Source organism: Aquarana catesbeiana, linkage group LG13 (genome assembly GCF_042186555.1).
Source record: "Aquarana catesbeiana isolate 2022-GZ linkage group LG13, ASM4218655v1, whole genome shotgun sequence".
Lineage (NCBI taxonomy): Eukaryota > Metazoa > Chordata > Amphibia > Anura > Ranidae > Aquarana > Aquarana catesbeiana.
The window spans coordinates 122,413,697-122,434,014 of NC_133336.1; the positions used below are offsets into that span (position 1 = coordinate 122,413,697).

The following is a 20,318-nucleotide window of genomic DNA, read 5'->3' on the forward strand; positions in this document are numbered from 1 at the left end:
CGATGAATGAGAAATCACACCACAAGCATAGGAGAAGGAATCAAAGCCTTAACATATCAATGGAATGAAGTCAATGAAATGATGTCAATGGAATGGTCATATCAAGAGAGGGTCAATGTTATAGTTACACAGTTACGTTGGGAAAAACCCCCCAAAAGGACGCAAGTTCATCTAGTTCAACCAATACAAAAAATAATCCCTATAAAGCATGGTCCAATTTGCTCCAGCAAGAGAAAAATACATTCTGTCCTGACCCCCTAAAGGCAATTGGACATTCAATCTCCTGTGTTATTGCCTATAAATGTTAATATCCAGTTATAGTCTGTGCATTTAGGTATGAATCAAGCACTTTTTTCAAATGTTACTAAACCTGCTAAGGATCCTGCATTCACTATATCCGGTCTCCCACAGTACACAGAACATGGAAATGCAATTATTTTGGTAAATATAAACGGCTAAATACCTTTCCTCATTAGCAATAAATAGCAGTCTTGTGACTTCTATCAGTGTCTGGTTAAAGCTAGCAGGAAGTGTCTTCATTCTCCTCTGATTGTCCTATGAGGATGCAGGACCCCTGGCCCTCTATCTGGACAGTACTGATTGGCCCTGTCCTGATCACATGCACCCTCCCAAGTAAAAACAGCTTACTCGTAAAATCCTTTTCTTTGAAGTACATCAGGGGACACAGAGCCATAGTAGTTACTATGTGGGTTATAGGCCACCTTCAGGTTATGGACACTGGCACGCCCTAAGACGGGAAATCCACTCCCTATATAACCCCTCCCACTACTGGGAATACCTCAGTTTTTGTAACAAAGCAATACATGTGTATACCAGAAAGAAGGGAGGGACCTCTGTGTCCCGTGATGTACTTCAAAGGAAAGGATTTTACAGGTAAGCCGTTATAAAAATCATATTTTCTTTATCGTACATCACGGGACACAGAGCCTTAAGTAATTACTTAATGGGACGTCCCATAGCAATGCTACTTGAGGGGAGGGAGACACAACCTGGAGCCTGGAGGGTACCCCCAGACTTGAGGACCTATACTGCTGCCTGCAGCACACTGTGCCCGAAGGCGATATCCTCATACCTCCTTACATCCAGCTGATAAAATTTAGTGAATGTATGCACTGAAGACCAAGTTGCGGCCTTACAGATCTGAGCCATGGAGGCCTGATGACGCACTGCCTAAGAAGCACTAACCGCCCTGGTAGACTGCGCCTTAACTTGAAAAGGGGGAATCTTACCCCTTAAATCATAAGTTTGAATTATAACTTGCCGAATCCACTTAGCGACAGTGGATTTCGACGCTGCCTGTCCTTTCTTAGGACCTCTGGCAGAATAAATAAGACATCAGTCTTATGAATCTGAGCAGTTGCCTTTAAATAGATTTTCACTGCTCTCACCACATCAAGACAATGTAGTGACTTTTCTTCCCTGGAACATAGTTTTGGAAAAAACGATGGCAGGACAATATCTTGGTTCAGGTGAAAACCTGAAACCACCTTTTGCAAAAAGTCTGGATGAAGGCGTAACACCAATCTGTCCTCATGAAAAATCAAATATGGCTCTTTACAAGAAAGAGAAGCCAATTCCGAAACGCTCCTTGCTGAGGATCCTTGTCAAAAGGACTACAGAATATGTTGTATTGGTTCAAATGGCTGTTTTTGTAACACAGACCAAACTAAATTCAAGTCCCAAGGGTTCAAGGGAGGTTTGACTGGCGGATTAAGCCGCATCACCCCTTGCATAAAACCTCGGACTAAAGAATGTGTAGCAAGCAGTCTTTGAATTAAGAACGATAAAGCTGAGACTTGGCCTTTAATAGTACACAAGGCCAATTTCATTTCTACCCCTAATTGTAGAAAGGCAAGAATTCTGCCTACGATATATCTTCAAGGGTGCCAACCGTTGGATTCACACCAGGAAACATAAGCCCTCCAGACTCTATAATATATAGTACTGGAAGCTGGCTTCCTTGCATTAATCAGCGTAGAGATAACTGACCCAGAGAGCCCACGTTTCTCCAGAATGTGGGTTTCAATAGCCAAGCCGTTAAATTTAGAGACCGTAAGGTAGGATGGAATATCGTCCCTGTGAGAGCAGATCTGGCCGTAGTGGGAGGGACCATGGGCCCTCCACTGCCATCTTTACGATTTCTGCATACTACGACCTTCAGGGCCCTGCTGGTGCCACCAGAATTAACGGCTTTCTTTCCAGCTTGATCCTGCAAAGAAGTCTAGGCAGCAACTGAATAGAGGGGAATGCATAGATCAGTGAGAACTGATCCTATGGCGTCACCAACGCATCCGTTCCGCATGTGAGTGGATCCCTTGTTCTGGCCACAAAGTTGACTCACTTCATGTTGAACCTGTACGCTAGAAGATCTATGTCCGGAGTCCCCCATCTTTGGCAAACAGCCTAAAATATGTCGGGGGGGAGAGACCATTCCCCTGGGAATAACTGCTGGCGACTTAAGTAGTCCGCCTGCCAAATCTCTACTCCCGGAATGAAGGCTGCAGATAGGCACGGAACACTCCTTTCTGCCCAAGTTAGAATATGGTTCACCTCTCTCTGCGCTGAGAGACTCTTGGTGTCCCCTTGGTGATTGATATAGGCCACAACTGTGGCATTGTCGGATTGGATCCTGACAGGACAATCCCGTAACCTGAAAGTCCAGGCCTTTAGAGCCAGACGCACTGCCCGAATCTCTAGGATATTGATGGGCAAGGTTCTTTCGGCTCTTGACCACTATCCCTGGACAGTTGTCTTTTCTAGTACTGCTCCCCAGCCTGAAAGGCTGGCATCTGTCGTTACCACTTTCCAGATAACTGGTCTGAAGGATTTTCCTTTCAGCAGATTCTGAGTTAGTAACCACCAATTGAGGCTTTGTGACATCCTTGGGGACAGCCACATTGGCAAGTCTAAAGCTTGAATAGTTTTGTTCCAAGTGGACAGGATACTGTTTTGCAACAGTCTTGAATGGAACTGGGCATAGGGAACTGCTTTGAATGAAGCCACCATGGTTCCTAGTAACCTCATGCAAAGGCGAATGGAGGGATTGCCTTTTGACCTGACCATCCGCACCAGCTCTCTTATGGAGTTGATCTTTGCCTGAGGCAAGAACACCTTTTCCTGGACTGTGTCTATGATCTATGATCCAGTCTTTTTAGCGGTATTAAGGAAGATTTCTTTAGGTTGAGAATCCAACCCAAACTTTCCAGGTAACTGGTTGTAATGCGTATGCTTTGCTCCAAACAAGCCACTGACTGGTCTATTACCAATAGATCATCTAGGTACGCTACGACTGTTATGCCCTGTGCCCTTAACCTGGTTAGAGGTGGGGTCAGCACCTTTGTGAACACCTGGGGTGCTGTGGCTAGCCGGAAGGGCAGGACTACAAACTGGAAATGCTGCTGTTCTAACTCGAACCGCAGAAACTTTTGGTGAGCGGTAAATATAGGGACATGCAGATATGCATCCCTGATGTCGATTGATGCCAGAAGTTCTCCTTCTAGAAGGATAGAAACTACTGACTTGATCATCTCCATGCAAAAGGAGCGGATCTTCGGGAACTGATTTTTTAGATCTAGAATGGGTCTGACATCTCCTTTTGGTTTTTGTACCATAAAAAGATTTGAATAAAACACCAGACCTTGCCCTTTTGTGGGGATCTGTATGATCACCCCTTGAAATATTAATCGGTCTAGTGCCTGAAACAGAGATTTTCTTTTCTCTGGATCTTTGGGAACGCTTGACCTCAGGAAATGAGATGGTGGAAAGTCCCAAAATTCCAGCTGGTACCCCAGCGTTACCGTGGAGAAGACCCATCTGTCCTGAATTTCCTCTTGCCAGACTTCTGAAAACTGCAGAAGTCTTTCCCCCACCTTGGTGAGGGGTGTTGCCTCTTCATGATAAGACTTTAGGATTCTGCTTTGCAGGTTTCCGACCCCACGACTTCTTTTGAGCCTGGGTCTGACCATGAGGTTTTCCCCTAGAGTCTGATGGCGTAGGCCGTCGCTACTGCCTAGAGGCAGAAGCCCCTGGCGCAGGGGAAAGAGCCCGTTTAAATGAAGGGCGTTTATACTTTCTTTTGACCGGTAAAAGAGTACTTTTTCCACTAGAAATTGTTTGGATATATTTGTTCAAATCTTCTCCAAATAGTTGCTCCCCATGAAAAGGGAACCCAGTTAGGAGGGTTTTACATGGTGCTTTGGCAGACCAATTTTTTAACCAGAGGATTCTACGCATACAGTATGTACAAGCATAAGCAGAGATGCTTGGTGAACAGAATCTTTAATGGCGTCTATGGCAAAGCATAATGCTTTTGGTAGTTCAGCTGATTCCCGGGCTTGTTGCGCAGGAACCTCTGTTAAAATGGTCTGTTAGGGATTGACAGATGCCTATTGCAGTGACTGCAGGCTGAGTAACGGCACCAAGTAGATTTTAACAAGGATTCCAACTTCTTATCTATTGGATCATTAAACATTGGTGCATTGTCTACAGGGCAAGTTAGGCTTTTATGCACACTGGAAATCTGCAGCGTCAACTGCTGGTACTTTCCATCTCTTGGTGAATTTCTCCTCCATGGGATAGAGAACTGAAAATCTCTTAGGAGGGAGAAAATGCTCATCCAGGTGATCCCATTCAGCAAAAACAAGTTGTTCTAGTAATGCATGAACAGGAAACGCATGCACAAGGTGAAAAGGTTTTAAGGAAGCCAAGGAAGAAATCTAGCTTTCAGGAGACTCCATTAGGGGCAACATGAAAGTGGAACGAACCATCTCCGTAAGAGTTTGTATCAGCAATTTCTCTGAAATGTAAGGCTGAAAAAGGTTCATCCACCGTTGTTTCCTTCACAGAGAAATCATCGGTTTGTTTTTCCTCCTGATCGACGGAGGGTAACACCTCATCCTGAGCCCACTGTTCCTCTTGCAAAAGTTCTGAAGTGGGGGAGGAGGATCTAGCATGCTTCCTATCCATTTGAATGGAGGATGCGATTAAAGCTGCCAATCTTCCTTTCAGACCCTGCAGGGCGGAGGAAAGGACATCTTCAGTCACATATACAGGGGATGAGATGTGAGAAGCAGTTGCACCATCAATTTGTTCCAATGGCTCACCCTGGCTTGCCATAACTGGTAATTCAGGTGAGGATGACAGCGTGGAAATGCGACTCGAGATCCTAGCGCCTGGGGGTGAAACCTTTAGTACTTTTTTGGTCTTTGTGGTGTCTTTTTTGGAAAGCATAGTTCTAAGCACAAAAAAAGAGGCACTATACAATTGCACTTATTCGCTGAATATAGTCATGACAAATAAAGCCGCTATAAAGTTTAGCCTAGTGCTGCGAAAATAAGTGTCCTTCCTGTATCAGGAATGCCAGCTTACAACCCTCACGTGTCCCACAGCTCCTGTGTCCCTGTGTGCAGGCTGCTTGTTTCCTCCTCGTCAGCCGAGGAGAGACTGTCACAGCTGTAGTTTTATCTGTTTTTGCCTGCCACGTGTCCTCGTCGACGTTCATGGCACCGCGATTAGGCCCAGCCCCCTCCGAAAAAATTCCGCCCCTCTTTTCATTTAAAAATGTTCCAGCGCTCGTGCGCGGCGCTTTCGGGTCTACAGACCCAACAAGGGGGGGCAGAGACCTGTTTAGCAGCAGGCACACAGCAACAGAAACAGCAGTCAATAGTAACAATAGTTAACAATATGAGCAGTACCAGCAGGACCTCCGCACCCCCCTTGGCGGGGGGGAAGCTTAGTGTAAGGGGGGTACACTGCTGATGTCCCCCTAACCCTCCAATCCCTTCAGGGGGGAGAAAGAAAACATTTGGCAGATTTCCTTTACCTGAGAGGAATCTCCCTGCACACGCTGCTGCGGCCACACACAGACTGACTGAGCTTTACAGGGAAGACAACAGAGTAAGGTACGTGCATAGACTCCCTCTAGTGGAGAATTAAGGCATGACAACATTTTTTCCCTAATAGAAGAATACATAGGTGTTTTTAGTACCTAAGTTTCTTCCTTTACCTTACCCCCGCCGAAGGATTTGCTGAATTAACAGACAATCCAACCTTCACCCATCACGGCGGGCTGCATTTAGCAAACCTTCAAAGACCGGTCCCTACTCCCCTGGACCTGTAAAGCACCCCACCAGGAAAGCTTTATGTAATGTAGCAAGACCTAAGCCCTGGGTTCCCTGGGTCCAGCCCTACAAAGAGGCGTTACAGGCAAAAACCTTGTGCTTTGGATACGAGGCCTCAATTACCATCCACTTAGGCCTCAGTGGTGCTTTGGATGGATCTGGTCTATGGAGGCTATTTAAATACAGCATGGATCCCTCCTGGAGCTCCTCAGAGCACATCTTCACTCGTGACCAACACCTTAGACACTGGCGAAAAAACTGATCTGCTCCTGGAAGGAGGAGGGGTTATATATGGAGTCAACTTCCTGGATTGGGTATACCAGTGTCCATCACCTGAAGGTGGCCTGTAACCCATTAATTACTTAAGGCTCTGTGTCCCATGATGTACGATAAAGAAAGCTACATTTTTATCAAATATCCACTTACATGAAGAAACCTATATACAGCTTTGAGGTCGGTGTGGTATGCACAGAAACTACCCTCTCTGATCTGGGTGAAACGGAGGTAGGTGGCAAGGCATAAAGGAGGATGCACTTGTGGTAAGACAATCCAAGCTTGACAAAGGAGCAGGGCCGTGGAAACGTGTGGCCCGCCCATCTGTCACTCTCTTCCATGAGCGGGTCCTCCTATTTGTTCTGTATTCTTCGATAACATTCCCCTCAGTCTAGGTCTTGGAGAGCAGCCCTTGGCCTTGCAAAATGTGCTTGCTTATTTGTTGTTTACAGCTTATTTTAAATGAAATAATGTTATGGTCACTGCTGCCAAGATGTTATTTTATAAGATTGTTAGTAATAAGCTATGCGTGGTTTGAGATAACCAGGTCGAGCAGATCATCACTTCTAGTTTGGACTACAAACTGTGCCATAAAAATTGCATTGTAATTTCCACGTTTTACTGTTCCAGCAGTGCCATAACTGGCAGTTAAAATTTCCCATCAGCATTGTACTAGCCCTTGCAGCACTTCTGTCTATGGAAGAAGCTGAGTCTCTATATCCCCATTAACACAGGAGGGCCAATAGCAACCTCTGATGATTAACGTTGAAATACACACAGCAATATGCAACGCCTCCATTATGCCTCAGCACAATCACACTCTCCATCAATAAGGTCCTTGTTCACATTCACTTTTAGATCACTTCTCACATAGAGACAGACGCCGCCACCTTTTCATTATACCCTGCCTCTCTAAAAGAGTATAGCCAGGAATATTAATAGCCCAATCATGTGAAGAAGTAAGCTGAGATTAGGCAATAACAATCAAATCATAGTTCTCTTTGTGCACCAACTTTCCTATTTTACTTGGCAGACTTCTGGTATCGGTGAACGAACACATAACTGAATTGCTGCATTTTGCATTTGTATTTTCCATAGCTTTTTATAGTACAAATAGTACTGCAAATGCTAATGGTTGTCACACCTGCCATGACCTTCCCCCATATTTTCCCATTCCACTCTTCATTAGCGTCTGACTTGTTTGTCCAACTATATACTAATTTGGTCACATAGCTGCCCCACTATCCTAGTTTAAATACTCCTGACTTTGCATACATTCCTCCCCCCCAGCAAAGCAGTCCACCTTCCAATTATGTGTAATCCATCTTTTAGCATATGGGTTGTGCCACAATGTAAAGTCAATAAAAAGTCAGCCCAGTGATCAAAAATCCAAATGATTCTCTTACAAGTTTTTAGCCATGCATTCAGTTCTGTAAGCTCCTGCTGCAACTCCTGTGTTGCGCATGGCACAGGCAATATTCCAGAGAATACACAGGTCTTTCCCTTCCACCTGCAGCCTAGTTCTTTAAATTGATTCTTAAAGAGATTGTAACCCTCTCTTTACAATTTGTACCTATAGGCAAGCCTTACCTATAGGTACTTTAGGAGATATATACAGTATACTGCGGCAATGAGGTAATTGACGCATGCGCTCTGAATAAACAGGTACCCATGCCATTTCTTCAGTAGCGAGTGCCATGGCCGGCGGCTCCCGCACACATGCGCGGCAGTAACATCATGCGGCTCCGGCCAGTCACAGAGCCGAAGTCAATGGCCCCGGAAGGAAGAGGGGCAAAGATGGATGGGGACGGCTGGGGCTTTGTTTGCATGCAAGTGTCACATAATGCGCTAGTATGCAATGCATACTAGCACATTATGTCTTTACTTTGCAGGGGAGGGAGAAGAATTTTTTTTTTTTTAGCAAGGGTAAGGATCCTGTAACTGATGTGTCAGACCAGGACATAGAACATGAAGATGTAATGGGTTCCAATTAGCAAGTAGACTATAACTAATTAGCCACCTTAGGAAAATAAATATGTGGAACCACCATTACTAAATAAGAGAACCAATTCAAACCAACAATCAAGGTGGTCAACAAAAAGAAAAGTCTAGCATTCCAACTAGGGCTGCAACTAACGATTATTTTCATAATCGATTAGTTGGCAGATTATTGTTTTGATTAATCGGATAATAACGTTAAAAAAAGTATGGTGTATAATTTAGTTATTATGTAAAGTTAAAAAAAAGGGGCAATTTATTCTCAAGTATCTATATGCAGTGGTAAATATAAATAACCAACTATATGGATGGAGAGCAAAATCTCTAATCCACTTTGAGAATAACAGACAGAAGAGATAAATATGGTAAATATCATCAGACTCGGAGATCACATTTTTTATCTAACGAAAAAAAAAATTAAAGACCCTTTTGCCAATTTTCAGACAGAACTGTAACATATTATGTATGACAAACTCCCTTTTCATAGGCAAGTGGCTTGATAAAAGCTACCTGGTCGTTTTGGACCACAGTGATGGGAAAATTCGAGGAGCAGAATAGAAAACTTCCAGGTCAAAGGAATTTTCAGACACTGCATTTGCTTTTCATTCAGAAATTACATTCATTTTAAAACTGAATGTTAAAAGCAAGTGAAATTTTCAAACGACATTCTTTCATTCAGCGAACGTACAAAGATTTTTCGTATGAATATTCTCGTCCAAAAATCAACACATGTATGGTCAGCATAAAGCTCGGTTCACACTAGAGCTGCACGATTCTGGCTAAAAATGAGAATCGCAATTTTTTTGCTTAGAAGATAGATCGCAATCCTCTCATGATTCTCACGGCGTAACATCATCTTTCACAATAAACAAAATAATTGGGTTTGAAAGACCACTGTGCAAATACAGTGTGACATAAAATATTGCAAAAATCACCATTTTATTCCCTAGGGTCTCTGCTAAAAAATATATATATAATGTTTGGGGGTTCCAAGTAATTTTCTAGCAAAAAAATCTGATTTTAACTGTAAGAAACAAGTGTCAGAAAAAGGTTTAGACTTTAAGTGGTTAAACTTCCTGCATATTCACACAGAAGTTTTATCCCTTTGATCTAAGACTGAAGAGTTACAATGTTGTAAAAAACTTGGCAGACTGCCAGAGTGAGCAGAGAACTCACTATACTTGTTACATGAAAGAATCGGGAAGCTCTACAGATAGTCAGGGGTGTTGAATCGAGATCGCAATCTTTTAACGATTAATTGTGCAGCTCTAGTTCACACCTATGCAGTTTGCTTTTGATCCGTTTCTGTAGTGCTTTTTGCTTTGCGTTTTTGCACATGTGATTTTGCTGCGATTTGTGTGGTTGATGTTGATGATGTTTGATGTTGGGTGGATAAAAAAACACAAATTGTGGCAAAAACGCACTACATGCTTTTCTGCAGCTTCTTCGTTGAAGTTTATTGAACCAAACAAGCAAAAAAAAAGAACCATTTTGCGTTGAAAAAAGTCCCTTTCCAAATACGCAGTGGATGAAAAAAAGCATAGATGTGAACGTGTCCCATATTATACAATATATATATATAAAAAATAAATAAAAACACCCAAAAGTAGGATATATGGCCATTTTAACTAGGAGTCAGACATGAAGCTATATGAAGAGTGGAAGGGAGATATAAATCTTTTATAAAAAGCTGAGACTTTTTTTTTTTCATAGTTACATAGTTAACCACTTAAGGACCAGCCTCGTTTTGGAATTTTGGTGTTCACATGTTTAAAACAGGTTTTTTTGCTAGAAAATTACTTAGAACCCTCAAACATTATATATTGTTTTTTTTCTAACACCCTAGAGAATAAAATGGCGGTCATTGCAATACTTTTTTTCACACCGTATTTGCGCAGCGGTCTTACAAGCGCGCTTTTTTTTTAAAAAATTCACTTTTTTGAATAAAAAAATAAGACAACAGTAAAGTTAGCCCAATTTTTTTTAATATTGTGAAAGATAATGTTACGCCGAGTAAATTGATACCCAACATGTCACGCTTAAAAATTGCGCCCGCTCGTGGAATGGCGTCAAACTTTTACCCTCAAAAAGAAAGAATCTGCCAGGGCCGGATGACGACGCTAGAGATTTCTGGTGACCAGATGGTCACCAGTCATCTCTATGACCGTCGGAAGCCTGGGCGCGACGTTATGACGTTACGCCCGGGTTCCCGGAAGTAAACAAAGCCGTGATCGCGGCTGTCAGCATGAGATTGAGAAAAAAGATTCACCAATCTCATGCTTTCCAGCCTGGAGGAGAGATGTGGGGTCTTATTGTCCCCGATCTCTCCATAAAGAGGACCTGTCACAACAGATTCCTATTACAAGGGATGTTTACATTCCTTGTAATAGGAATAAAAGTGATAAAAAAAACATTTTAAAAAAGTGTAAAAAAAAACAAAATTAAAAAAAATTAAAAAATAAACATTTAAAACGCCCCTGTCCCCGGTAGCTCACGTTCAGAAGCAAACACACGCGTAAGCCCCGCCCACATATGTAAACGCCGTTCAAACCACACATGTGAGGTATCGCTGCATGTGTTAGAGCGTGTGCAACAATTCTAGCACTGGATCTCCTCTGTAACTCTAAACTGGTAACCTGTAAAAATGACATACAAAATATAGGTGTCTTGCGAGCCACAGATGGACTAATGCCTCTAAGGAGTAAACTATTTAAGCTGCAAGCACTGAACCACGTTTCATTGCGTGTAAATAGATATAAAATAGTAAATGTGCCCGCGCTAGTATAGTGTCACATATAAAATATATAATATATAAAAAAAAAAAAAAAAAAATACTTTCACATATAAAACACATAATGTGATAAATAAAACCATACAGGTAAAATATAATGCAAATAACTATAAATGATAAACCACCAAGTGCATATAAAGGTGCAATCGTGGTAATAACTAATAAAAGTGCAACGTGCTGAAATATAAATATCAAAACACTTTCCAGTGACAAATGAGTGTATATCCCAATTATTAAATACAAATCACAAAAAACGTGAATAAATAGTGTCCATAAAATGAGTATACATCATGCTTCTTCTGATGGGTGTATAAATCACAACACGTGAAAACTGTGCTCTCCCGTGACACCCCACATGTGCTTGCGCTCACCTTCAGTCGTGTGACACAGTAATTAAACGGTGTCAAAATAAGCATTGGGGCCACTGCTAGGCTCACTCAGGATACAATGATGCTTCCCCCAGAGGAAGGCACGAAACCCCTGTGCCGAATACACGTCGGGGAGGGGTAGGACGGAGCTGTCAGCAGAGGAGGAGGATTGCACATGCCATTCCGCACGCCATACGATCAGCTGCTTATTATTTTACCTGTACAGTCTGGTGCACTCTAGCACCCATCTAATGTGAGTACCCTCTTGGAGGGCTTTATTCTTTTAATAAATGTCCTGGCTATATTGCACTATGGAGTCCCTCTGTTTGTTTCTTCTATGATTTTGGATCTTGGTTTTACCTGAGAGGAGTGTTTTTGCATCATTGTAACCTGAGTGAGCCTAGCAGTTTCACCTGAGAGGAGTGTCTTTGCATCATTGTATCCTGAGTGAGCCTAGCAGTGGCCCCAATGCTTATTTTGACACCGTTTAATTACTGTGTCACACGACTGAAGGTGAGCGCAAGCACATGTGGGGTGTCACGGGAGAGCACAGTTTTCACGTGTTGTGATTTATACACCCATCAGAAGAAGCATGATGTATACTCATTTTATGGACACTATTTATTCACGTTTTTTGTGATTTGTATTTAATAATTGGGATATACACTCATTTGTCACTGGAAAGTGTTTTGATATTTATATTTCAGCACGTTGCACTTTTATTAGTTATTACCATGATTGCACCTTTATATGCACTTGGTGGTTTATCATTTATAGTTATTTGCATTATATTTTACCTGTATGGTTTTATTTATCACATTATATGTGTTTTATATGTGAAAGTATTTTTTTTTTTTTTATATATTATATATTTTATATGTGACACTATACTAGCGCGGGCACATTTACTATTTTATAACTGTAAAAATGACATGTTAGGTATCTATTTACTCGGCGTAACATCATCTTTCATATTATACAAAAAAATTGGGCTAACTTTACTGTTTTGTTATTTTTTAATTCATTAAACCGTTTTTACTCCAAAAAAAAAAGGCGTTTGAAAAATTATTGCGCAAATACCGGGCAAGATAAAAAGTTGCAATGACCGCCATTTTATTCCCTATGGTGTCTGCTAAAAAAAAACATATATAATGTTTGGGGGTTCTGAGTAATTTTCTAGCAAAAAAATTATGATTTTTACATGTAGGAGAGAAGTGCCAGAATAGGCCTGGTATTGAAGCAACAATAATTTGTAATGTGGAAATTTTTAAACACTGTACATAAGACTACTAACAAGCTCAAACTGTATAACAGAACCAGAATAGAATTAGGGATAGATGCTTCCTTACTTAACATTTTCAACTGAAATAAATTCATTAGTAGCCATAAAGGGTATAAATTCACTTTGTCCAAACCTAGGACGCCAGCAAAAAACAAAGGTATGACAGATGGAAGTAGTGGTGCACCGATATGAAAATTCTGGTGCCGAAAACAGAAAACGGACAGTTTTTGAAAATAATGTTTTTAAATGTAATTAATGTGGCTGGTGTTTTTGCATTGAAGTCAATGAGACACGATTTTGCATTGCCGTCAATAGGGTGTTTTTGTATTGAAGTCAATATGACCATATGAAATCCAACACATACCTCCATCTGCAGATGGATGATTTCGGCCTGCTGGATTATTGTATTCTGACAAGTGGCGTCCCCAGCTATCAAAATCCCTGACAAACGGCTGCACCCAATTGGGAGCAGGCACTGTTCAGCCATCAATTTTCTGACAGGCTCTTTCAATAACAGTCGATGGAATAGTGGACTTTTGTCAAACTGAGTCAATTTGGCAGGGCCCTACACTGCTTGAATTTCAGCCGAGCCAACAGGAATCGTCTGAAATACCACCCAAAACTACCCAGACCTGCCACTATACCGCCCTATACTACGCAAACCTGTCACTATACCACCCTATACTACCAAAACCGGCCACTATACCACCCTATACTACCGAAATATGACACTATACCTCCCTATACTCCCCAAACCTGCCACTATACATACCGCCCTATACTCCCCAAACCTGACACTATACCGCCCTATACTCCCCAAACCTGACACAATACCGCCCTATACGCCCCAAACCTGCCACTATGCCGCCATATACTCCCCCAAACCTGCCACTATACCTTCCTATACGCCCCAAACCTGCCACTGTACCACCCTGTAGTACCCAAACCTGCCAATATATTACTCAAACCTGCCTAGAGTAGCCAATCATATTTTATCCCTATTTTATTTATCAGTCAGATCAATGAAATATGCTTCATGTTAATATTGTTAAAGTTGTTGTTGTTAAGTCTGCATCAAACATTTAACAGTGACATTTCATGAGATAATTTACAAGGGCGTGTTTGGGGGCAGGGCAGGGTAGGGCTTGGGTGGGGCAACTGGTGGCTGGGTTCACACTATTGTGAATTGGATGCGGGATTCTCCGCATCCATTTCGCAATAGCATGAGATTTTGACCGGCTCTATATGAAGCTGGCTCACATATTTCCACTGCGAATTTGCACAGGAGCCCTGCACGTCTTTTGGTCCATTTCAGGTCCGAATTCAGCCCAATTAAATTGGACTGAAATCGTACCTGAAACGGTGAACGAGGACACACAGACCCCTGCTGTGAGCCGCATGCGAAGATAGTGTGAACCCAGCATAACTCTTAAGGCCTGGCTAGTAGCTCAGGATTTGAAATTTTAAACCTTTATATACAGGTTCCCCACTTGCTCCCCAGAAGCAGATGGGTCTTCGGTCTCATTTTTTAAACAGAAACTTCCAGAATCAAAACCATGGAGACAATTACAGTAAACAATGAAACAGCAAACAGATAGCTGAGAAGTAGACACAAAACCCTTTTCATACAATATTGATTATACTAAAATGTTAAATAGGCTAGGTACATATACACAAAAAGTGCAACAGCAAATGCACCAGATTAATACTTACATTGTTCTTTACAGACGGACATACGGTAGCATTAACTATTTCTTTTTTCTGAAAAAAATAAAGAGGCAGAAGTTAGAAAGACAAATTAGGTCAACTTTATCTAAAACCCACTTATAAAAAAAAAACAATGATGAAACATACCTCAGAAGAATTCTCCTCTATTATTATTGGGAAGCTCTCCTTGCACTGGACCTTAAAAATAGATTTGGAAATCATTAAAAATAACCCATTAGCATCCAATCAAAACTGAAATAATTTACTGTAGCATGAACAAAATGTATTTTCATGTGCAGTAGAGCCCCATATACTTTTATGGAACCCCTTCCACGGCATCTTTGGCTACAGCACTCAGTCCCAAAGAAAAGTGTAAGAGGATTGAATTTGCAGATGTTGCCAGTCCAGAGATGATTATTATGGAAGAATGCAAACATTAGGTGAGGCCACAATATGGGAATGGTGGAGTATTTTAGGTAGCTTTTAAGGTGGAAATCCAGGAACTGAATCACTTTTACAAATATGCTGGTTTATACAAGGATAAGTCCAAGGAGGTGTATGCCCACCTTGTGGACGTCTCTTTTATTTACATTTATACTGAGCACTATTGCTATACTTCCTTGGAGCTGACACTAGACCTTAGAGTCTCTGATACAACAGCTGCAGAGTCTTTTCCAGCTGCTCCACCTGCCTCACCTCTTTTCTTGTACAATCAAGAAAGTTTTTTTTTACATTTTTAAAAATATGCTGGATTACAGGAGATTAGGTCAATGAAATGTATGCGACCTTGTGAATCGTTCTCGTATTTATATTTTTACTAAGTACCAGGGATACAGTTATTGTTATACTGGCACTCTGACAGCAAAAATGCGCTCTGCTATACAACTGCCCTACCTGTCCCTCCTCTCTGCTGTCCATTCACAGAATACTTTGCATTTTGTGAAAAGCTTCACATAATACAGAATATAAAAAGTGAAAGACAGTCAGCGCAGTCAGTATTTGTGCAAAACATCATAAGCAATCTATAGCATATGAAACCTAATACACATAAATCAATAATAAATGTGCTCACAAGCTGTAAATTCTTAGTTGCTGCCCAGCATTGTTTTCACTTCACTCCTCCAAAATATCATGCAAATAATGATACAACACAACTAAACAGTGTGTCAAACAAGTCCCAAATGTTGAAACAAAAAAAAAGTCCATAAAAATGTATGTGTGGCCAAACACCAGTGAAATCCAAAATGTCAAAATCTTCACTTCAACAAATCACCCACATGTCACATATGCAACACCTAGTGAACCATATGCGCTCACCTCCTGGACTAGACCTTAATCAATAATCAAGGTCAAACACACTTTTGCCCCTCTGGGTCTATACTCCAGCTGGCTCCTTGTTCCCAGTAGCAGTCATAAGGCGCACCGTTCAGCCACCTCCTCTCCATGCAAAATGTACCCATGTAAAAGGAATAAAACCAATAATGCTCTCCATACATCTTAAAAGCAATTTAATAAAATCTAAAACAGGACACTCACAAACAAATGCACTCTCAGAAACATGTTCTGTGCATAGTGTAAAAGTAAGCCGCCTTCTCACCCCAGGACCAAACACCGCCCGGTGGTGGTATCAAAAGTCCAGTGGTCATTCCTATATGCGTTACACCTCCAAAGGTTTCCTCAGTAGCTACAGCACATTTGATGCCACCACCAGGCGGTGTTTGATCCTGTGTTGAGGTGGTTTAATTTTATATTATGCGCAGAATATGGCACAAAGAATGCATATGTTTGTGGAGTTAGCTGGAGTATAGCCCCAGGAGGACAAAAGTGCGTTTGACCCTGATTAGTGATTAAGGTCAATCCAGGAGGTGAACACATATGGTTCACTGGGTGTTACGCATGTGACATGTAGGCGATTCATTGAAGTGAAGATTTTGACATTTGGATTTCACTGGTAATTGGCCACATATACATATTTATTGACTCTCTTTGGTTTATCATTTGGAATATTCTGCAATGGCCGAGTCAATCACCTGATCTCAAACCGTTTGAGCATGCATTTCACTCGCTGAAAGCAAAACTAAAGGCAGAAAACCCCACAAAGAAAAACTGAAGACAGCTGGATTTAGAGCCTGGCAAAGCATCAGAAAGGAGGAAACACAGTCTTTGGTAATGTCCATGGGTTCCAGACGTCAGCCAGTCATTGCCAGTAAAGGATTCTCAACAAAATATTAAAAATGAACATTTTATTTATGATTATATTCGTTTGTCCAATTTGTCCCCTGAAAATAGGGGGACTGTGTATAAAAATGGTTGCAGTTCCTAAAATTTGTACTTGATATTTATGTTCAACCCCTTGAATAAAGCTGAAAGTCTGCACTTCAAATTAATTCGGATTGTTTAGGTTTAATTTTATTCTGGTGGCATACAGAGCCAAAAGTATGAAAATCACGCCTGTGTCCAAATATATGTATATATGTGTGTGTGTGTAATATATATATATATATATATATACACACACACACACACACAAAATGGGGACGGAAAGTATTCAGACCCCCTTAAATTTGTCACTCTTTGTTATATTGCAACCATTTGCTAAAATCATTGAAGTTAATTTTTTTTCCTCATTAATGTACACAGAGCACCCCATATTGACAGAAAAACACAGAATTGTTGACATTTTGGATTGGGCCCAATTTGGACAGTTTCACTTAGGGGTGCACTCACCTTTGTTGCCAGAGGTTTAGACATTAATGGCTGTGTGTTGAGTTATTTTGAGGGGACAGCAAATTTACACTGTTATACAAGCTGTACACTCACTACATTGTAGCAAAATGTCATTTCTTCAGTGTTGTTACATGAAAAGATATAATAAAATATTTACAAAAATGTAAGGGGTGAAGCTCATTGAAAACTACAAGCCGTCTGCCACGGTGGAAGAAATTTTTTGTTTCTTAACTTTGTTTTCCATCATATTGGGGACATTAATGACATTGTAGAAGGGAAAATAGATCTGCCCCAGCTACATATTGCACATGAAGGAATATTAAATATAGAATTTGTACCTGCCGCTTTTTCTCACAGGAGGACACTTGACTTGACTGTTTGGTAAAAGACCCGGTCAGGCCAAGACGAATAACTTTGTCGGGATTATCAAGATAATTCTTGATATGCTCCTCCTGTAAAAGAAAAGAAAAACTAAAAACTGGCATAAATTGGCATAAGCAGGTGCTTGTTTAGTAATGAAAGGGCATTTGTCACTGAAATCCTTGTGTCTCATTTTACCATATATACATTGCCAATTTTTAATTTTTTTTATTAGCATTGGATAGAGTCGGAAAGGATTAGAACATCTGGACTGAATTGTTACCTGTGTCTTGTTGAGGGCAACTTGCTTAGAGGGGGATTTCCCCTCACTTCCTGTTGTGTCTAAGACAGGGAATGAGGGTAAATCTCCATTATGCCACACTCAAACAGGCAATGACATAAATGCGATTATATACATTTACAGGACAGCTGCTGCAATCATTTTTATTGGTTATGGTTGGTTTTATGGTCATGTACATTTTGTATAGACACAAAATAAACACAAAATTTCCCATATCAATCTGTGCTGAGTTTAACAGGACACAGACAATAAATGTCATTCTCTTCTATGCATAATCACAAAATGAAAAGCTGTCTACCTTTGATCACTTGCCACCTGATGGTATGTCCAGGGCCGAGCACTAGCGGGTTAACGCTGCATGAGCGATTACATGCGGGTGGCTGAGATTAGCTGTGTGAGCCAGCAGCTTCCCATTGCTTTCTATAGGGCTGTCTTTCACAGCTAATCGCCGGGAACCCTCATTGGGGTTGTCGCATGTAATCGGTGTTGGGCCCATTCGCAAGTGTGAAGGTGGTCTAAGGGTGTACTTGTGCCTTCCTGCCTCAGACTAATGACATCCCCTCCCCCAAGTAAAACTATCTGTCTGAAGCTCAAGAACTGCTTAAAGGTACATCTTTCACTGAAAATCATATAAGGAATAAGGTTGTGCAACCTTGTGAAGTTACTGAAAAATAGGATTTTTTAAAACAGCTTACCTGTAAAATCCTTTTCTTTCGAAGGACATCACGGGACACAGAGCCACAGTAATTACTGATGGGTTATATAGGTATCACTGGTGATTGGACACTGGCACACCCTATCAGGAAGTTCAACCCCCTATATAATCCCTCCCCCTTGCAGGGATACCTCAGTTTTGTAGCCAAGCAATATAGTGTATTAGAAGAGGGGTGGGACTTCTGTGTCCCGTGATGTCCTTCGAAAGAAAAGGATTTTACAGGTAAGCTGTTTTAAAAAATCCTATTTTCTTTCTCGAACATCACGGGACACAGAGCCACAGTAATTACTGATGGGATGTCCCAGAGCAATGCTACCTGAGGGGGGGGAACCACGACCAAGTAGGGTGCAATCAGACCTGAGGACCCTGTACCACTGCCTGCAGCACACTACGCCCAAAGGCGATATCCTCATGCCTTCTCACATCCACCTGATAGAATCTGGTGAATGTATGAACTGAAGACCAGGTTGCGGCCTTGCAGATTTGAGCCATAGAGGCCCGGTGATGCACTGCCCAAGAAGCACCAATAGCCCTTGTGGAATGTGCCCTGATCTGAAACGGAGGAATCTTCTGTTTCAAACCGTAAGCTTGAATGATCAACTGTCGAATCCATTTAGAAATGGTAGCTTTTGACGCTGCCTGTCCTCTATTGGGACCCTCTGGCAGCACAAACAAAACATCCGTCTTGCGGATCTGAGTAGTTGCCCCTAGATAGGCCTTAACTGCTCTTACTACATCCAACGAATGTAGAGATCTCTCTTCCGGAGAACAGGGATCTGGAAAAAAGGAAGGTAGAACAATGTCTTGGTTTAAATGAAAATCAGAAACCACCTTCGGTAAAAAACTAGGATGAGGGCGTAGTACCACTCTATCCTTGTGTATAATCAAATAAGGCTCCTTACAGGAAAGAGCTGCTAATTCTGATACTCTTCTAGCAGAAGAGATGGCCACCAGAAAAATTAATTTCCTTGTCAACAAGACCAAAGGAATCTGACTTATTGGTTCAAAAGGCCGTTTCTGTAACACAGCCAGGACCAAATTCAAGTCCCAGGGGTTTAGGGGCGCTTTAACCGGAGGATTAAGACGCATCACCCCCTGCATAAAGTTTCGGACCAAAGAACGCAAAGCAAGTGGCCGCTGAAATAATACTGATAAAGCAGAGACCTGGCCCTTGATGGTACTCAAGGCCAGCTTCATCTCTAATCCCATCTGTAGAAAATCAAGGATTCTACCTATGACATATTTCCTGGGATGCCAACCTCTGGATTCACACCAGGTTATATAAGCCTTCCAGACTCTATGATAAATCATCCTGGAAGCTGGCTTCCTTGCATTAATCAAGGTAGATATGACAGGACCTGAGAGCCCACGACTCTTCAGAACGTGGGTCTCAATAGCCAAACCGTCAAATTTAGCGTTTGTAAGGCAGGATGGAACACTGGACCTTGAGATAACAGGTCTGGGCGTTCCGGTAGTGTCCACGGGGAACCTACCGTCATCCTTACTATTTCTTCATACCAAGTCCTTCTGGGCCAAGCGGGGGCCACCAGAAGTACCGACTTCCTTTCCTGCCTGATCCTGCGAAGGAGTCGTGGTAGTAGCAGAATAGGCGGGAATGCGTAAATCAGTGAGAACCGATGCCACGGAATCACCAAC

General features: G+C 41.7%; 1 protein-coding gene across 2 annotated transcripts in view; it reads right to left on the reverse strand.

Moving 5' to 3' along the window:
* Positions 1-20,318, reverse strand: part of TMEM87A (transmembrane protein 87A) — a 160,647-nt gene that overhangs the window by 72,907 nt on the left and 67,422 nt on the right. For both annotated transcript variants that reach the window (XM_073610611.1, XM_073610610.1), the window contains exons 4-6: positions 17,625-17,738; positions 14,707-14,757; positions 14,566-14,613 (exon numbers count right to left, since the gene is read on the reverse strand). In XM_073610611.1, the coding sequence (XP_073466712.1) occupies positions 14,566-14,613; positions 14,707-14,757; positions 17,625-17,738 (213 nt within the window). The remainder of the gene's footprint in view (positions 1-14,565; positions 14,614-14,706; positions 14,758-17,624; positions 17,739-20,318) is intronic.